Genomic DNA, 17,790 nt, shown 5'->3' with positions numbered 1-17,790 from the left:
AATTCTCCATCTCTGATATCATCATGATTCTATTGGCAAAACAAGCATCTAAATATTAAATTCTGAAGAACATCAAAGCTTTATAGCCATTAAGAAACATGGCTTCTTTAGCATACCTCTTCTATCACAACTACTACATGAAAAGGTCTAATGGTTCATTAAAGACATAAGACCTGTTTCTAATTTCAAACATGCAAAACAACAGATGGTTTATTAAGTCTTGTTCAATACTTCTCCAACTAAGCTCAGTAGACTTCAAGCAGTGCTCTGGAAATGGTCTAGAGCTCTGCTAATCTATTATTGATACCATCATGTATCACAAAATGTAAAAATTTGTCTCCTCTGTAAAATGGATATATCACTCTGACATATCATAGCTTTAGGTCAATATATATTCCACGCTGTACATATATCTATATACTGAGGAGTCCTCAATGATTTTAATTTGTGTTTATGCACATCCTCCGACTTTTATCATCAGCAATATACAAAACTTGCATGACAAAATTGGACAATAAGATCTTTCTTGTCACATAATAAATAGTATCCTGGAAGAGTCAGGTAGACTAGTAAAAAAGTATGAGGTTTCATCCACCAATAAATCAATTATTATTAACCAGTAAACTGAACCATATAATGACTGCATTGATCATACCATTGTCTTTGTACAAAACATCTGTCAGAGCAGCTATATGCTCTTCTATTTATGGATGCAGGTTTACTGTAATTCTGTCTGAAAGCATGTCAATAAATATTGACTTTTATAAAACCAACCAAATTCTGATTAAGAAAAAGTGCATCTATAAAATTAGGGTTTTTAAATTCCCATCATGTGCTTTTTTAAAACCAGATGAATCTTGATCTAAACAATTAATAATTTGATTAGGTAAAATTAAACAAACCTGTTGACAACATGTCTACCTCACCTGCCCAAATATGTCAAGTACATTGTAATTAAACAGATTATGTTCAGATTGAAAATTGAGAACTTACACAGGTAGGTCTATCTAGATGCCTAAGGCCATAGTGACCTAATACCCTAGATATAGTACCACCTTGTATCTGCCTTGTATCTGTGTATTTCCTTAATAACCCAACTCTGCTAAATTGGCCTGAAAGGAACCTTGAGCCTGATCAACTCTGTCTTTTACATCCACGCTGCCTCTGGACAAACATGTGATTAAGAGATAAATCAATACATTTCAACATGAATTATGTTCGAGGTTGAGGTTGACCTGAACCACACACTGGCACAAACAAGTAATATCAAGGCTTTGGTGATGTTTGTTGACTTTTTCTCTCTTGTTCTGACATAACAGGAGTAATCTGAATTTTAGTTCAAAGTGCGATATTATTTTTGAATATGATGCATTGTTCACAAGGTATTTAAATGCATACCTTCTCGAAATTTAATCTTGATCAGTTTTAAAACTGATATGACATGAAGTGAAAAAGCAAAAATGAAAACAAAAAAATGCATTGCATTTTAAGCGACCTGGCAAAGAAATCAAGTGAAACCATTAGAATAAAATATTAATTCATGTAGCTGTAGGATCTAACTATTGGATTTTCTAGGATCCGGCATATCTGCAACGCATAATGAGCAACATGAATAGCAAGCACCTGCAACAACAAATTTAGGCATACTTACCCATTTCTCCTTTGGTTGACAATTTCAAAACATTGTGGGTCGTGCTTTGTATCAAGAGACTCCGGTTACGTTGAAAACAATGAACATGTGGCTCGTTGGCAAGTTTCCCACCATTTGTCAATATATGCAATGTAATTATAAATAAAGAATAGGTTGTGTAGCGAGTAACTTTCCGGCGATGAAATTTTACTATATTAGCAAATTAAAACTATTCAATATTCGCTTATGCAACTATCCAAATATCTCAAAAATAAAAAGAATCATATTGAACAAGATATTTCCTAGTCTTAAATTTTAATAAAATACAGAATTATCGTCACGCGTCAGTAACAAATATCTAACGAACGATAGACAGCTAGGCCTACAGTACTAATACCAGAGCATTAGATTTTAATAAAGTATCTTATTCAAGTTCAGAGAGATAAATAGAATCATTCAATGTTACAAAATTTTCGATTTTTAAAAGGCGCACCTCCAAATCCGGAAAAATAAAGACTTTGGTTTATATATTTAGTTTTTCTAGATGCCAACTTTTGTTTATCAATGGCGACCACTCGTGAATCACTAAGAAGAACTTCAGAATGGTATACGAGTCATGGCCTAGTATACATGTAGAAAGTACAAAGCCATGGTGAAACAAACGATTAAAATCTTTGCTCGAGTGAAGCCGACAAAATCAAGGGCAGGGGTGAGTTGTCAGTTACTGAAGATAATCATAAGTTGACTTCATTACATGTATATACTAGTGTAGCAAGCTGAAGCAGATCTGATTCACATAAACATTTACGATTTAAATTGTTAGTCATAAGACGTTGAGAATAAAGTTGATAACACATCAGACCTATTTGAGTTTATCATGTGTGTAAATCCATGCATGAATGACATTAAAACTAACTACTTTTGTGAATCGAATTTCTTCTTATTTTGATTGATTGATTTTATATTCTTTAACGTCCCTCTCGAGAATTTTTCACTCATATGGAGATGTCACCATTGCCAGTGAAGGGATTCAAAATTTAGTCCTATGCTCGGCGCTAACGGCTTTTGAGCAGGGAGGGATCTTTATCGTGCCACACCTGCTGGGACACGGGACCTCGGTTTTTGCGGTCTCATCCAAAGGACTGCCTCATATAGTCACCACTTGCGACATGCAAGGGGTACTGAGGACCTATTCTAACCCAGATCCCCACGGAAATCATGTTTCAAATTATCAGCTTTGATTGTAATGCTAATCACATTGAAAGGTCTTGTCATATCATTAATATGACCAGTTTCAAACTTCCAGTTATAATACATTTTCCTATTCAAACATAGATATATAGATTTAAGAAATTAAGTTAAAAGTAGTGTATTTCAAAGGTATTTATTATGGAATGTTTCAATGATGTATGCAGTTATTTCAAGTTATAATTTTTGCAACGTTACAGATTACTTGGGACAAATTCTAGATCGTAATTCAAACAGAAACAGCATCTCAGTGAGATGTGAAAACAATGCAGATGTTACATTTACAAAGAAAATTTAACAATGAGATTCCAGCCAATGACATTGCTGACTGTTTGTGATACATGTACTCGTGACACTCTAAAGTTTTTGATCTCTCAGATTGTTGAACTGTACTTGTTTTAGCTGTATGACATTGATGAAGATGAGCAAACAATCCCCCGTTTGACGCTTTGTGTGCCAAGAGATCTGAAAGATGGTTTTGTTAACAATAAAAAGGAAAATTACAAGTTCAGGTTAGTCACCCAGTTAGAATGAAATGTGTTGCTATTATAAGAATATAGTAATTGCCCTTTGCTTCTTAGTTCTTTTTCATTAAAGGGTTTCAGAATCCAAAGAAATTTAGTACAGTTTCATACTGATTATTAGGGCTGAAACGATTCACTGAAATATCGATTATACTGTTCAACATAAACATTCGATTCATTGCCTCAATTTTCGGTTCGATATGTTTATTACGAATGCGTTCAGTGAAATACATCAGGCTCAGCCTGTACTTATTATTTTTACTTGCATGAGGGACAAAATAGCATCAAATAACGTTCAGATTGTTGTTTACCTTGAGTCTGATGAAAATAATAATGCACTATATCGGTTTGAACTACAGAGCCAACAGGCGTCTTACCGTTTGGCAGTTTGGAAACATTTTGCTTTTGAAATTATGAATGTGAATCTTGCTAATTAAATCTTACTTCAATGTTATTATTGGTTTCTTCTGTAAATTATATTGTATTGAATTGTGGCATAAGTATTGCAATATGTATCATATCATGGGGTGGGGGGGGGGGGGGGGGCGTATTGTTTCAGACCTACTGGGTATGACAATCTTTTTTCAGATTTGAGAAAGTCTTTGATCAGCAATGCAAGCAGGATGAAGTTTTTGAACATGTTGCAAAACCTGTGGCTGACAAGTATGTTAAAATCAGCATTTACGGAGTAGATTGATGTGTAAAAAGAAAATAGCATATATTGAATCCGCCTTTGTTATTTCTTACCTGGAATTCAGACTATCCTCTATGTTTTCAGTATTTTAGAAGGCTACAATGGGACTATTTTTGCCTATGGACAGGTTTGATATTTATTATTTAATTTATTTTATAGTAAACAATAGGCAAACAGTGTATATACACAATTTTCTTATATTAGAAATCAGATAAACAAGTACATTATACAAATATATATTTAGAATTGGTCAAGGTTTTCAAATTATTTAGATTTCCTATCATTTAGACCAAGAAGTACACCATTGAAGTATATCTTTAAGGATTTTAAATTCATTTAGATGTCCAGTCGTTAAATACTTTAAAAATCAATGTTTTTGATAAAGAGTCATCCCCCTTGTCACATTTTTAGATATTCCTATATATATATATATAATTGATTAAAAAATTATTCTTGGTGTTTAATTTTTTGATCACTAGACTGGGAGTGGTAAGACATTTACAATCACTGGTGGAGCAGAACGGTACGGTGATCGAGGAATCATCCCCAGAACTCTGTCGTATCTCTATGAACAGTTTGAGCAGGTTTGTGGAAAGATATACAGAAATGATTTTGAAAATTGATTATGAATGTGTACATCAATAAGGCAATCTGATTACATTTTATTTTGATTTTTTTTTTTTTCAGGATTCAGAAAGAACATACACACTCCATGTTTCATACTTGGAGATTTATAATGAATATGGGTATGACTTACTGGATCCCAAACACGAAGCTACAAAATTAGAGGACTTGCCGTAAGTTCACTTTTCTTTTGTTTAGAATGATTTCAGGGTCACTGTGATTACTCTGAACCAGCAACTCAGGAATTTAATGGCTGAGAAATTCATCACAATAGCAACAGTGTTATCAATGTGTCAGATGTTGCAGACAGAGTGTGGGACTCTGTTACAGTAGTGTTTGCATGCACCTTTTTTTTTTAGAATAAACATACAAAGGAAAAATGCACTGTTCACTGTTCAAATTTAGAATTTATAATTTCAAAAGAGTACATTTTTTTTTTTATCAAAATCCAATAGTACATTTTGTTCAACAATTGTGATAAGTGTTAATGAGATTGCCTATTTAGTTTGCAAAAAAAATCAAAGTTATATCACAGGGCTCGAAATTAACATATGCCCGTCAGTCTGTGACTGGTTAAAAGTCTGGCGGACTGACTGACATTTGTTTTAGTCAGTCATATGGGACTGCTTAATTTTCTAAAGCATCATTTTGGAAAATATACTTATGGAATTTCATACACACATTTGGCATGCTTTGATCTGTAGATATCAGACGCATCTGATTTATAAATATAAATCCCACTTGTCTGAGGCATATTGAGTTAAATTTCATTTTAATAACATTAACGAAATATGTTTAATTATTTCTGGAAAACTGTTAGACTGGTAAATTTTTCTGCAGACTGGTTGAAATTATACCCCATCAGTCCGTCTGGACTGGTGAAATAAAAAGTTAGCGTCAAACCCTGTATCATGGTTCCTTTTTAATACTGCTTCATCTTATTTATATAGGATTGTATAGGGAATGTATGTAGTTGTTCATTTCATCTTCAATTAAAGAATATGTACTAAACATGAAACATGAAATTTATCTAAAAAGTTGTTTGATATAGAAGTATGTTATATTTCATAGTTGTGTAGTGTATTAGAAAAATTGCCCGTTCAGTTTTTGAGAAAAACCAGACTGTCCTTTATCAGTTCCCCCACCCACTCACTTCTCCACCATTCCTTATAGGATACATGAAAGTATGTACGAGATATATACAGATATGTCAGCAGAGAGTACTTTTAATGGAAGTTGCCGACTTTGTTTTAGAAAGGATCAAGTTTTTTAACTTTTATTTTTGTAATTAAAAAAGATCAGACAGTAGGGTAATAATTTGGGTAAAAGTTGAGTCTACACTTGAATAAAAAGTCCTGTAAATATTACTGGTAAATCTTAAGATTCATCACACATATCATTAATAGCATAACATTTATAATAAACATGTGCTTTGAATATAAAGAACAGGTTTTTTATTTGTACACGTATCTTTAGCTAAATCAGGGAACATGTGTTATACATGTAGAAACATTCTTAGATCATTAGACGAAGATTGAGTTAATCGGATTTAATATTATGTACATATGATGTGTGTTCAGAGAAGTATGTACCAGTTTTCAGATGTAAAATGTCAAAAAATGTGCACAAACTACTCCTTTTTTAATGCCATTTTAAATATGAAAACAGTAATTGTTCACCAACCCATCATCGTCTTATACGTATAGTTTTCCCCTGATGATTAAATGCAGCAACTGATTGAATAAAAAAAGATGTCAAAGTTTCAAACTGATGTGTTACATTTTATGACATAATTGCATGCATAACATTACAATTGCACTATGCAGTGCAGATCCCTGAAAAGAGGGCACGAAAATTAAACCCACGATAGTCCTTAAATGATGTGTTGGTTGTTGTGACAGTTGTTGAATTCAGCAAGTCACTGGTTGAGGGCAGTCACAGTGATCCTAGAGTCATCCTTTTGTGTACATGTTTTCATACTTATTCAAAATTTCATCCAAATTCTAGAGTTATGTTTCTTATAAAAGCAGTTCATACTCTATTTGTAAATGAAATTTGTGGTTATGTTGTGATTTCACAGGAAGGTGGCGTTGATGGAAGACTCGGATCAAAACATCCACTTGAAGAACCTGTCTGTACACACAGCATCAAATGAAGAGGAGGCCCTCAATCTTTTGTTTTTAGGGGACACAAATAGAATGATAGCTGAGGTCAGTGCAACTATTGCTTTTAGATTATTTTTCAAGAAATGGAATAGTATTGTTTTAGCATATGTATTTTAAGACATTTTAGCAAATTGACATGGCACTTCAGTGGAAAAATTCAAGTCTAGTTCACACTATTTGCAGGAATGTTTGATCTGCTAACATGTACATGTGCATAGTAACACAAGGTTTATTTATCAAAGCTTAAAGAAACATCGGGGTCAAGTATGGCTATGAAAATAGAGTTAATGAGAAAGTTAGAAAATGTCATTGAATTGAAATGATTGTGCCTTTATAGCTCACCTGAGTTGAAGGCTCAAATGAGCTTTTCTGATCAAAATTTGTCCGTTGTCTGTCGTCGTAAACTTTTCACATTTTCATCTTCTCAAGAACCACTTGGCCAATTTCAACCAAACTGGCCACAAAGCATCCTTGGGTGAAAGGGCTTTTAAGTTTGTTCAAATGAAGGGCCATGTCCCTTTCAAAGGGGAGATAATAACAAAAATACAAAAATAGGGTGGGGTCATTTAAAAATTTTCTTCTCAAGAACCTCTGGGCCAGAAAAGCTGAAATTTTCATGAAAGTTTCCTGACATAATGCAGATTTAAGTTGTTCAAATCATGGCCCCCGGGGTTGGATGGGGCCACAGTAGGGGATCAAAGTTTTACATACTAATATATAGGATAAATCTTTAAAAATCTTCTTCTCAAGAACTACTGAGCCAGAAAAGATGATATTTACATGAAAGCTTTCTGACATATTTCTGATTTCAGTTTGTTAAAATCATGGTCCCAGGGGAGGATGGGGTCACAAAGGGGGGGGGGTCAAAGTTTTGCATACAAATATATAGGGAAAATCTTTAAATATGAGCCAAGTGACTCAGGTGAGCGATGTGGCCCTTGGACCTCTTGTTTAATGAAGGTATGTTTTGTCTTTGCATGTCCTTAATACAAGTCACATGTAAATGCATATATAGACAAAAGTAAACCTGATATTCTACTGCTGAGGCCTAATCAGTTTGTCTTTCCCTTGTTTTCTTTACAGACTCCTATGAATCAGGCTTCCACTAGGTCACACTGTATTTTTACCATCCATGTCACCTCACGAGAAAGTGGATCAGCCACCATACGGAGGTCTAAACTCCACTTGGTGGATTTAGCAGGGTATATACTCTCTAGCATTCTGCAGTTTTTATGTGTAATTCCTAGTTTTAATTTTTCTGATATGCATATGTAGTATGATTTCTCACATGTTTTTGTCTTGTTGTCAGATCTGAAAGAGTCCATAAAACAGGAGTGAATGGTGTGTTACTGACAGAAGCCAAGTACATCAACCTTTCTCTTCATTTCTTAGAACAGGTAATATATATGTATCTCAATGGAGAAATACATGAAATGTGAGTTTCATTAAATTCTTATGTGATCTGAGTTTTTAAATTGATGAAATGCATAAGCATTATAAAATGTTTGATGTAAGAATTTTAGAATTACACTTTCCTTATTGAATGGCATGTGAGGACTCTCTAAGAGATGCAAGTACCTGTACATTGTACCACCTTATGAAATCAGAGGAAACAATGTTGCTTTTAGGTGATCACTTCCTTGGCAGAGAAGAATAGACAGCACATTCCATACAGAAACTCGATGATGACCTCAGTGCTTCGAGACAGTTTAGGTGGAAATTGTATGACAACCATGATAGCTACATGCTCTGTGGAAAAACGCAACATTGATGTAAGCACATTTCTTGCATATTCAAATTTTCCATTCTTTAGCTTGTACTATGCAGAAAAATTAAAATCTTCCTTACTCTTTTCCAGGAATCTATATCCACTTGTCGTTTTGCACAAAGAGTGGCAATGATCAAGAATGATGTCATGGTTAATGAAGAGCTTGATCCTAAGCTTATGATACAAAGATTGAAAAGAGAGGTTCAGACACTGAAGGAAGAACTAGCCCTGGCCACTGGGGAACAGAGGACAGATGCTCTCACTGATGAGGAGGTGGACAGGTAATTGTCCTGGGTGAATGCATTCAGGAAAAAATATACAGCTATAATTAATTTTGTTACAATTTGATTTTCACTGCTTTTGCTGCATGAAATTAAAACTTTAGTGGAAACAATCTGATATCCATCATTGTGTATTACAACAATAAATATCATGAATTTTAAAAGATGTGTAAACAAATTATTAGATACCTTGCTAGTGAAACAAATGATAGATTTATGTTCCTTGGAGTTTACAGAACAGACTTGTTTTATTGAAGGAATGTGTTAGAATGAACATTGAAATGGAAATTAAAAGCCAAACAAATTGAACAGAATACCATGGCTAGCTTCAGAGTAAAATAGTTTTTAGATTTCAGTTAAAATTGATACCTGAATTGGTATATTCATTGTGTGTATAATTACAGATGTAGAGAGGCTGTATCAGCCTATCTGACAGACACAGACCCTGATGCCATTTTATCTGTTGGTGCTGATATGAGAAAAATTCAAGCCTGCTTCTCTATACTAAAGGTAGTCACTCCTTTGTGCTCAGCTACAAAATATCACAATATTTATCCAAAATTATAATAGCTAATTTGTAACAGTTTAAAAAATACTCTAATGAAACCTTGTATTTTCTTAAGAAATAATTATCATTTTTTTTAAATACAGGAGGGCATGAAGTTGGATCATGAAAAATATGCTGGCGCAAAGCATCACAGTTCATGCCCTCGTGTATTTTCAAAACTGAAATTTATTTTTTATATTTACATTCTTCTTTCATTTCTACCACAATTCCCAGTCTTTGAAATAGACTAACCATATATCTATCAAGATTTGTATATGTATTGTTCACATCTGCATCACACTTACCAGGAAATGGCTATCATTGAAATTTGTAAAGATATCAAAGGCAGAAACATTGGAAATGTTAATATTTTTTAGTGTACAGAAAGGATATAAACTGCATATGTGACTGTTAGATAGAATTGAAATTCAAATTGGATGAGGAAATACATGTGCATCATTTACATATCAAGTAAACCATAATGTTTTGTAGAAATATGTCCTTGAGAAGCCAAAGGTCAAAGAGGTGGAAAGAACCCCCAGAAGTTCACGGATTGAGAACTTTGGTCCACCCCCTGAGGCCCCAGATACAGGACCTTATAAGGATACAGAAAATGATAGGCTGAAAGAACTAGTACATCAGAGAGACAATGAGATCAGTATCCTTACAAAGCACCATTAAAACATATTACAGAGGTATGTTGCAAAGTATCTGCAGAAAGTTTGACTGGCAATCAAAGAATTGAGTATTTAGATCCAATATTTTCGTTGTTTGTCACAATGTAAATGACATTCAAGAAGGAGAAAAGATATAAACACAAAAATTCTTCAATGCTGAAGATATATTTTTTTCCACATGGTGCAAATCTAGAAGAAGGGTTTTGCCCAAGCAAGAGTGTGAAATAAATTAATTATATATGCATGTATACACATGGCTCAAATTAAAATTTGGATTTTACATGTGTATTAAAATAGCCGTTTAAGAATCATTGTATCTAAAATACTAAAATTACAAAATATTTAAAATACATATACCACACAATTCGCATTTTGTACCTCAAAATTAACGCACTTGACTCAACCAGGACACATTACACGCGGATCTTATTTCTCTATGTCGAGTTTATGCCAGTAGTGACCCTTTTTATTTACTGGAATCTTGATAACTTTAATACACAAGAGTAATTTTTAAAAATGCATTTAATAAAAACTCAAAATATATAGAGAAGAATAGCACACCAGAGAAAACTGAATCAGATATGGATGGAAAATGGAGGATTTGTGAAATATTATTTTGTAATAAAAAAACTTTCATATTGACCTTACTTTAACAGTGAAAAAATGCAGTTTTAGTAGATTGTCAACCGACAAAAAAATTAAAACCCCTGCTAGACACAAACCTATAATCTACAGATCGGTAGTCGACCTGTTTACTCACTGAGCTGCCTGGCCAGGTAATAAAAGTTCCTGATCTCTCAAAGTGAATGACAGTCCCGATTTTTTTCTCTATATAACTAAGTAAAGTTACTCTCAATCTCTTGAACATTTGATATTTGGGCCTGTAAAACATATTTCATTGTTTTTCACTGGAGATCTCTCAAAGTTATACATTATACTATGAATAAATATTATAGTAATCATAATGATAAGAATCAGATTTCTTGTATTTCTTTACACCACTCCCACAACTTATATTTATTTTCCTATGGTAATAATTGTTAGGTGCCAGATACATGGTTTTACTCCCTTACTTATTATTTCCTTTTTAATATTATTTAAGAATTTTATTTAATTAAAAGTCTTAATTCCCATTAATTTCCCATTGATGGGTCTCCCATAAATTACCTCCCATGCATTGATCTCAGCATCCCATCATCCCAATAGTTAACAAAGTATAATGACTCATCTGTTTTGCATTTCATCAATCCTTTTTATGGGAGTGGAAATATAAATAAATCATTGTGTGCGACTTTCCAGCACCTTCTCCTGTTTCTCATTGCAGACAATATTACTCTTATATACTAATCTAGTATCCCTTGGTAGCCCCAACTAACCAATCATTGACAACCTTACAACATTTCCAGCATATTCAAACCACAGAAATGTATGCAGAGAAGTTTGGAAATGGAAAATTGCTAATACCCAAGTAAAATGGCTTTGTGACTACAAAAATTTGTAACAACAAGTAGCTAGCTACTATGCTAAAAAGGTTATATAAAAATGCACTGAATTCAAAATATGCAAAGATAAATTGTGATGAATGACTGTGAGGTCAGGCTGGAAAAAAAGAAAGGATAAAAAAATGAAACTGAACCTGATTCCTACACATCAGCAAGTTATATATTAACAGCTTGTAATTAGTATCTATCACTAGCATTATACAGCATTTGATAATGAACAACTTATGCAATATTATAATTACATACAAAATACAAATGACCTCTGACAATATAGGTTTACTTAGTCCTCGTAGGGTATAATTTTTGCGATTATCCTTAACCACCTAAAAGATATTTTAGTTAATATGTTGAAAAAAGAAAAGAAGAGAGCCCAGGATGCTATTTCTGAACTAGAAAATTTTGGCCAGCTTCCTCGACAGTCTTCCTCAGCAAGCGAGTCGAGCATGGCTAATAGTCGCTCCAACAGCAGAAATCAGATGGGTCCAGAAAAGACACGAAAAATGTCGCAGAATGAAGAAAGAACCAAACACAAAATTTGTGAGTACAATGTTTAATAAACTTTATGGTGGTATTTGTAGCTGAACTCAACCTGAGCCTGGTAAAATGAATCAATTCCAAATCAGCACAACTTCCAAATGATAAGGCATTAATTCTTATAACAATTTCCAACAAAACATGGAAACTACAGTGTATTAAGATAGAATTTGACAAATAAAGAATGGGAAATTGGGTTATGTGGGTGTTATTTATTTCATTACAGTGGGTGACATGTCGGTAGGCAGACAGGAAGCCTTCGAGATTTTCAGGAGAGACTACTATAATAACCCCACCATAGAGGAAAACAAATACAATCTGAAACAGAGATATGCAGAGGCCAAATCCCTGGGGGAGAAGGTCAACAAGACCAGGCAGAAAATAAGTAAGAGGCTGTCATTTATTTCATAATGTGAAACAAACTGTGGAAAGATTTGCGTACTAGGATAATGACCTTTGTTCAATATTCATTGGTCAGTAATTTTATGATTTCTGTAATGAAATAGCTATCATGTTACATTCATTTAATGGTGACATAATCATATCTTTCTTTGCTTGTACAGATCATGTTAAAGGCCAAATAGAGCAGCATAGAATGCAACTAGCCATGCAAGGTTGGTAAATTCTAGTCTGGCAAAATTTCTACATGCATTCACTTTCTAATGGTTTTATCTATTTAATTAACTAAAGTGTCACCTGACTGAGAATGTTGAGCATTTAGTACTGAAACTGTATTTTAAGAAATCCTTAATCCAATCCCCATTCCACATTTTCTCTTCTCTACTAAATACTTGTACATGTATATGTATATGATTTCTTTTTAGGTCTTGTTGATGGTAACAACCAAGAAGCAGATGAGGTGGAACAAGAACTAAGAGATGAAATGGAGGAGGAGAAATTAAGGTGATTGAAAAATCTTATAAATCAGTTTGTCTGATGAATCTCTGTTCTAGCTAGGGACAGAAATATACCATGGTTTTCATTGTTATTCATTTAACACCAATAATTATTGTAATTGTTCACATCGATGAGAAAGACCATGAAATCAAATGACTGAAGAAGTACAGTTTTCATTTTAAAAGAGGAATGAATATTTGGTAGGTGTCTATAAATTGATGCATTAATGAAGTTGTATTTTGGCACAAACATGAAAGATCATCAGATGTAATTTGACTGTTCTTGTCAGCAACACTGGCTGGATTATACATACAGATAACTCTCGATAACTCAAAGTTTAAGGGACTGTGATAAAACTCTTGAGAGATCAAGGATTGAATTAAATCTAGAAATGAAAGGTTTGACCATTATGATTCAGATTTGATAGTAACCTGAAGTGTACATATATTGTTAACATCCTGGGAGTTTGCTGACACCTAGCAAAATTTTATGAAAATGTCTCCAAATTATTTTCTCAAAATTCCTGTTTCATTGTCAAGTTGAAACAAACTTTTCAAAATTACATTGTGTTGTATACCTATCTGGTTGTTGTTAAGATTGTACATCTACCCCTAATATGAACCACAGATATAGGGTTAAAACTGACCAATTAGAAAATTATCTACCTCCAAAAAGTAACATAAGTGTTGTGTTCCCTTCCTAAACACCTAATAAACACAGCCACACTAGCCCCAGGCATTCACCCTGTTCAGGTAAAGTCCAAGCAGAAATGAATTTATGCTTGATTGATGACAGGAATACACTACCACCACTTTGAGATATCAGGAGTGAAAAACAAGGAAGTTTTATTTACAAGACCCGAATTTCACTTCGATTGATCACTAATTTTTTAGGGATTAGAAGTTCGAGAGATCAAGAGTAAATTTCCTTAGATATATATTGAAAAGAATTGGGATCATGATCTCACTTTTTGAGATCAAGGACTTCAGAGTTTGAGCCATCAAGAGTCACCTGTACATATTCCTTTTATTTTAGATACAAAGAAAGCTTCAGTCGATTAAGAACTCTCAAAACAGAAATAGAACATCTGCAGCATCTGTTAGAGAAATCCAAAGTCAAATTGATGAAAGATTTTGAAATATGGTTTGCAGAACAAGCTGCTCTTAATCATCAGGTATGTCAGTGACATCATAAACTTGTAATGAAATTACTTTTAGGAAAAGGTGCATATGTGGTTTTATATGGTTTATCCAAAATGTCTTGGTAATGTTTTATTTTAGGAGTCAAATGTTACAAATAGCAGATCTGCTTGGAGAACGCCAACTCCCCAAAAAAGACGAGAAGGGACTTATGTTACGAACTCAATAAATCCGGAGAGGACGTACATAGCAAATTCAGCAAACCCAGAGAGGACATATGTAACTTCTGCTTCATCAGAAAAAGATCCGAGTCGACAGCAACCATCTTCTGGACGCAGACAGAAGGTGGCTAACAGCATTAACAGCAGCTTTAACAACCTCAGACCCCTCCCCCCCACCCACAATGGTCACAGTGGTGGGGGTGAGGATGACGCTGCAATCAATGGTTATAGAACAAAGTAGGTTACATACATGTACATATTTTTATATTTGAAATTACATTCTAACCAGATATGAAATTACATTCTAACCAGATATGAAATTACGTAGGGGTGGATCCAGGATTTTTGGAAAGGGGAGGGCGGGGGGTCTACCATTAATTTTAGTTTTTATAGGGGAACTCTCAAAATGCATTATTTTTACCTTTTTTAAGCAAAGTGTTCTGACCATGTGGGAGGGGGGGGGGGGGGGTCCTAAACTGGTGCAACACACAAACAAGGGGTCAGCGGTATTTTGATGAGCCCAAATGAGCTGATTTTATTGGTCAATTGATTTTTATGTTGCACTAGAGAAATTTCAAATGGTAGTGCCGCAATCTGATTAAAATCAGACTTCTTAGATCTGTGCCATGTACTCTTACGCAGAGTATACAGCGCGGGTCAAAGAAGTCTGATTTTAATTACATTGTAACCTTCTCTAAGCTTGCGCCTCATTCTTCACCATATATATTCGTAACGTAGTGTAGTCGACTGTGACGTCATAGCTAGCGTTGTTGTTTTGAAATTATCTTTCGTTATACTCATGAGATAACGATACAGCCCAAATCCTGGTTGTCTAAAATTTTGGCTGACCTGTTGTACACGAGAAAAGCGAGGTCAACAGATTAAGGGGTTCCAAGGTAACAGGTTATTCTGGCCCCATAATCGATCCAGCCCAAGTCATTTCGTCCCTTAGTCATTCCAGCCCTAGTTGATCTATCCCCAATGAATTCGGCCTTTAGGTTTAAAAAAGATTTAATCTATGGCTCATAGACAGTTTCAGGGCGTTGAGATTGGTTCTAGACTTCAGAAAGTTTTGTAAAAAGATATATATAAATAAATGATTGAAAATAAAAATAAATATATAAAAATCATACGATTTTTTAAAAGAGGAAACCCTTTCCCCCAAACCTTAAAAATATTCGAGAATTATGAAGAAAATCCCATAATTTTAAAAATAATGGTTATTTACTCCACTAAAATTAGCCTGAGTAAAACTTTGTAGAACATATTTTCTCTTGTATGGAGACACCCTTCTACACAAACGATGTTGCCATCGGAGATGGGAATCGGATTCCAGTACATGCTTATTACAAACAGGTGTATTGCAAACTACATTCGGCCCGGGAAAGACATGGTAATGTGTAACTTGACGCTGTGGATGTCAATCTAAGTGCAGAGTTTACGGTGTGGATCTAAGAAGTCTAATTTTAATTAAATTGCTGTGGATGTGGTGATAATTGATTATGTTGGATGGTTAGAGACTTTTGATCTACCTAATGTTTTTTTTAAGATAACGATTGAAGAAAAAGCATAAATAGCTAAATTGCCACCATATCAGACTGGCTTTGTCATTTGTGTATAAGTCCTGTCCATAATTATAATCGTCTGATAGAATTAAGTTTGGGTTCATTAAGTATTTTAGTCTAAATATTGAGTTATTATTTGTAAAGTGAAATTTGATGAATTAATGCATTTTTTTTTTATTTCTTTAAACACTATCGTGTTATTTATTGAACATAAATGGATTTTCCATTCCATTATATGATTGGTAAACAGAAAATATCTATAAAAAGTATATGGGGACGGACTGACTTCGGTACTTGTGGCTGGAATAACTTGGAGACAGACTGACCTTGGGGCCAGATTGACAGACATTCGGTTTCCAACCCCCGGAATCCCCCTCTGGATCTTCCACTGTTACGAATGTCACAATGAGGAAAATTCCTTATATTTATTAGATGCTCTATTTTCTCTGTTCTCAGACAAAACAACATTCCAATGACAGGAGACCCAAAGGCAGATGCTGATATTATGGCCTTTATTAAAGCTAGACAGAATATACTCAGAAAAGGTAAATCTCTCCTGTAAACCTTGAAGGACGTGGTAATTTTAAATATACATTTCTTTCACAAAACCGGTAATTAGAGTATATTTATAACAATATTGAACAGATATATATGGATGAACTCTTTCATTGAATAGACTGTTATTTTAAATATGATGTGTATTTGTGACTTTGTATTATCTTTGCAGCACAACTAGATCAGAGATGACCAAACTGACATAAAAATGGAAATCAGCTAATTCAGAGCATTCACACCTATACATGTACTGGTCGCTGTCATTGCTACACAAACTGTCCAATAGGCTAATGTTATAGAACTAGATCCAGCACTACCAGGTGCTTTCAGTTCAGAGTTCTGCTATGGAGTTAATTCCCTTGGAACTGTTAGGACATAGTAATGATACAATGCACTCTCAAGCTTCAGTATTTTGAAGATGAAGATTTGGGGAGATTCCAGTTGTTCATTATCTAGAGAGATATTGATTGTGTTCTATGTATTGTATTTATAATAGAAAATCATTTTAATAAAACATATATATTTGCTACTATATATGTTGCAAACTATCAACATCATTTGCAGATCCAATTGTTTATTCTCACCACAAACTGATTAATCTAGTCCACTTTCTTGGCCCATTTTATTCTAAAGTACTTTTGTTTTTACCTAGTAACATATCACTTTCAATGTCATTGTTTTGGTGTAATTTATACTTTATTTGCCTATCAGCGATACTGGAGATGGTTACAGTATAGGTTTGCCTCTGGTCTGTCTGTCCATCAATCAATCTGTCCCACTTTGTTTTCCAAATATATTTGGTTATGTTTCGGGGTATAAATTTGAAACTTGATATTCAGTTCCTACACTTTTTTTATTTACACTGAAGCATCAAGATACTGAAATGAAGCTTTCTAATTAAACATCATTAGATTTTGTGGGGGCTCAATTTTCATAGGTACCCATATCCCACAAATTTCAAACCACAACAAATTGCACAAATTCTCCATGTGCAGAAACCATATCCTCTAAATTATATCCCAACAAGACAGTAAAATCTCCACAATCCACGAAAATTACATCCCATAATCCATAAAAATGGGCCCCTGTGAATTTAAATGATTCCACAATATTGACTATAGTTTTAACTATCGAATTGACCTACTTCCTGCATTAGTTCTGACCCTTTGTATAGAATTTGTCTTCTGTAATTGGAAGCTGGTAGCACATAACAATCGTC

At 34.0% G+C, this 17,790-nt stretch overlaps 2 protein-coding genes across 4 annotated transcripts in view; one reads left to right on the top strand and one right to left on the bottom strand.

Annotated features, from left to right (window-relative positions):
• LOC125650999 (disheveled-associated activator of morphogenesis 1-like) overlaps positions 1-1,788 on the bottom strand; it is a 30,470-nt gene extending 28,682 nt beyond the window's left edge. Inside the window, exon 1 of the mRNA XM_048879596.2 lies at positions 1,652-1,788. The gene's annotated coding sequence lies outside the window, so the exon portion shown is untranslated. The remainder of the gene's footprint in view (positions 1-1,651) is intronic.
• Positions 1,789-2,170: 382 nt separating this feature from the next.
• Positions 2,171-17,123, top strand: LOC125648949 (kinesin-like protein KIF6). 3 transcript variants are annotated; one of them, XR_008802832.1, is made up of 22 exons: positions 2,171-2,339; positions 3,281-3,390; positions 3,991-4,065; positions 4,181-4,223; positions 4,576-4,680; positions 4,784-4,893; positions 6,801-6,930; positions 7,969-8,087; positions 8,195-8,282; positions 8,514-8,657; positions 8,744-8,934; positions 9,339-9,444; positions 9,974-10,139; positions 11,991-12,197; positions 12,421-12,579; positions 12,758-12,808; positions 13,019-13,097; positions 14,127-14,265; positions 14,372-14,688; positions 15,736-15,894; positions 16,473-16,561; positions 16,744-16,778. XR_008802832.1 is itself a non-coding variant. In XM_056164614.1 (22 exons), exons 1-21 carry the CDS (start codon positions 2,280-2,282, stop codon positions 16,515-16,517), a joined length of 2,553 nt encoding a protein of 850 aa, XP_056020589.1. In that variant the 5' UTR covers positions 2,171-2,279; the 3' UTR covers positions 16,518-16,561; positions 16,744-16,794. The 3 variants fall into 3 exon arrangements, 2 of the variants coding, with proteins under 2 accessions (XP_056020589.1, XP_048731966.2); XM_056164614.1 differs by having other exon boundaries at positions 15,736-15,844; positions 16,744-16,794; XM_048876009.2 differs by lacking the exon at positions 15,736-15,894 and having other exon boundaries at positions 16,744-17,123.
• The last annotated feature ends 667 nt before the right edge of the window (positions 17,124-17,790 follow it).

This window comes from Ostrea edulis, chromosome 5 (genome assembly GCF_947568905.1).
Source record: "Ostrea edulis chromosome 5, xbOstEdul1.1, whole genome shotgun sequence".
NCBI lineage: Eukaryota > Metazoa > Mollusca > Bivalvia > Ostreida > Ostreidae > Ostrea > Ostrea edulis.
Note: the sequence above shows the minus strand (reverse complement) of the source record. Positions and strands in the feature narration are given on the sequence as shown.